At 39.2% G+C, this 2,925-nt stretch overlaps 1 protein-coding gene across 1 annotated transcript; it reads right to left on the bottom strand.

Annotated features, from left to right (window-relative positions):
• Positions 1–192: 192 nt before the first annotated feature.
• Positions 193–405, bottom strand: SARC_02691 (hypothetical protein; the record flags this gene model as incomplete). The annotated part of the gene is made up of 1 exon (XM_014303528.1): positions 193–405. One exon carries the CDS (start codon positions 403–405, stop codon positions 193–195), a length of 213 nt encoding a protein of 70 aa, XP_014159003.1.
• Positions 406–2,925: the final 2,520 nt, after the last annotated feature.

The following is a 2,925-nucleotide window of genomic DNA, read 5'->3' as shown; positions in this document are numbered from 1 at the left end:
AATAATTTCCATCAAAGTTTACACACCTGTGTTTCGAGGGAGAAAAGTATACAATCTTGCAAAGGAATTGTTAATGATTCTAGCAACATTATCTATAGCTACATGCTACGTCTTGCACTGATACAATTACTATACCATTTGTAGTATTTTCCGTTGGCACGATCGCGACCTGATTGGTCTGTGTCATAGTCTCTAAAAATCATCCGTAGGATCTGCTGATTGGCTTTGTTGCGCCCCATCATTTATTAGAGGGTCTACTTCGGTTGATTTAAGTTTAAAGCCTAAAGGGGTTTGTCCCGGCACAAGTGTTAGAGTCTGTACTGCTTGCTTCCCACCTGCATTGGCGCGCTTACGACCCGATCCCTTCTTCCGGTATTTGGGGCCTACTGCCTGAGCACGCGGCATACTAACTGTGTTTAAGTATTATTCCAATCTGAATTTTGCTCTCATCTACATACGTTCTTGCTTATATCTTCCCATATAATCGTCAATAGAATGGTGTTTATATGGTACCCAGGAATTGTTGTTTGTATCTTATCGCACTTGTTACAAAAACGCCTGGATCAATGATATCGCGCTGTGGGCTCTCTCAAGTAATGAAATGGCGCGCTCCGCGCGCCAGAATATAATCAAACGGTGAGCTCCGCTCACACCTGATATATTCAAAACTTCAAACTGTCGTATTTATATGGTGAGCTAGGCGCAAAGTCCGTCGCATTGGTCCTGACGGGTGGCCCGCTCAAATAACTAAAAGTGTTACTTTGGCGGTCTTTCCGGGGTGCTACTGGTTTAGGGCCACCAGGTTTTACAAAGTACGTTTTCTTAACTAATTTTTGGATTTTTATATTTACATACGTATGTATGTACTATCCAAAACTTTACCGTACTGCTTTATTATTCATTTTGAACGTTTTCCGAGGCTCCAGCCTCCTGGACCAGGACCCTCGGAAAGTGAACCTCAACTCCTCACAAGTCCTCAACGGACAAAGATTTTGGATTTTTCAAGAACAACTCGAAATCATACTAAATACAAGCAATTTCATTCGCCAATTTTATTTATATTTATATTTTCGAGAACTAAATACTTTTATTAGGCGGGCCCTTACTCCTTAGTAAAGTGGACAACAATTGGATTAAATAGACAATTATCGACTCGTTTGACTGTTTGTATTTGTTCTTTTTGGCTATAATTTTAAAAAAATAAACAAAATAAATAAAAAGTGTTTTTTAAACAACTAAATATAGATTTCATATTATTTTGTAAAAAAGAAAAGCAACTTCCTTTTTGTGTATTGAAAAAATATTATATAATCCCTCTCGATTGTTGTCCAAAAATGTAAATAAATATTGTTGATTTTTAAAAAAAATACCAGAAAACAAAAATGCAGTCTGTCGTACAGTGAACAGTCTGACTGTCTGGGCCCTCTGGCCTCTGGGGGGTGAAAACAATATTTTACACGTATTGATATCTGCCCCTGGTCCATTTATGTTCTATTCCAGGACAGGGCCGATTGTATTCTGAATTTCTGACTCGATCACATCTGTCCTAAAAGACCTAAAATGTGTGAAAACGACGGAAATTTCAAATTCCACATAAAAATTTATAAAATTTACAAGAAAAATTCGTAAGCACACACGAATACCAACAAATCGCGTCGAGAGCCAATAAGATCACACAGTTCTGTTGTCAACCTGTCACACAGTCAATCCACTCCCCAGCCAGTCAGCCACTCTCACCCGCGGGCGGGGGGGGGGGTTCGCTGGTTAAAAAGTTGTACCATGCATTTAGTAGTGTATATACTCTCAGACTCTCAATACTTCACAGCGTCACACGAGAGAGTATTTCCGACGACTATGCCGGCGCGTTACTACTCCGGTTGATCTGGGCCGTCAGTTTCTAGCAAAACCATACACGGTAAATAATATATTTACATAAAAAAAGTAAAAGCAACTCAGCAGCCTTCCTCATCATGAATGCAAACATCACACATATACACACTCGAGAACAAGCATATACTGCACAGTATTACACACACTACACACGCACTGGCGAGAACTATTATCTACATACCTCCTGATCAGATTGGACCACCCTGAAAAGCCGCCGGTCTAAGTCATCTAAACTGTGGGGCTACCGTACTCGGTTGAGTTGGCCAACGTGTCACTCTTCACGGAGTGTTCATATTGACTACCCGAGTTACTCACAATAGCTTTGTACGCCAACTACTTACGAAAGCTGTAGCATCAGTTGAATACTCAAATTGATACACTCTATCAGATACGTAGTATGGCACAAAGCATGCAAGTGGACAACAATGTCAACCCTGAGGAGGCTGCCAAATCCTTGCTGGCGGCCAGGAATAAGTTCGAATCCATGCCGTCATTGCATGTGTCACCTATCTCTGATGATGAAACGGGGTGAGTACCTTGTGGTTATGCGTTTTAAGCACATAGTCGTGCACAATTATAAGTAAAGTTTGAAACTTGTTCAAAAATTTGATGGAAAGATATACTTATGTTAAAATTGAATGTCTACTGCGTGCGGCAGAGACTATCGTTAAACAGATGTTTTAAACGGACAAAACCACCACGTCCGTACTTTATATACTGTTTTTTTTGGACGATGGATTGCATATATTTTACCACGTCGAAGCCCACGAGCTTCTTTTCGGTTGCAACGCATCCTATTTTGAAGTCAGATACATGCGTCATCCGCAAAAGTACACTTAAGAATACAATCTTATATAGTCTTTAAAGAAGTTAAATGATACACAAATCCTTGCATTGTATAATAATAAGCATATGAATCGATATGCATATAAGTAAGTTTATTTGCATAGGTATACATGTACGCTTGTGTTCATATTTTCTATATATTTTATATGCATGATATTTACGTTGACACACACATATACATTTATACAA

Source organism: Sphaeroforma arctica (genome assembly GCF_001186125.1).
Source record: "Sphaeroforma arctica JP610 unplaced genomic scaffold supercont1.124, whole genome shotgun sequence".
In the NCBI taxonomy this organism is placed as follows: Eukaryota; class Ichthyosporea; order Ichthyophonida; genus Sphaeroforma; species Sphaeroforma arctica.
Note: the sequence above shows the minus strand (reverse complement) of the source record. Positions and strands in the feature narration are given on the sequence as shown.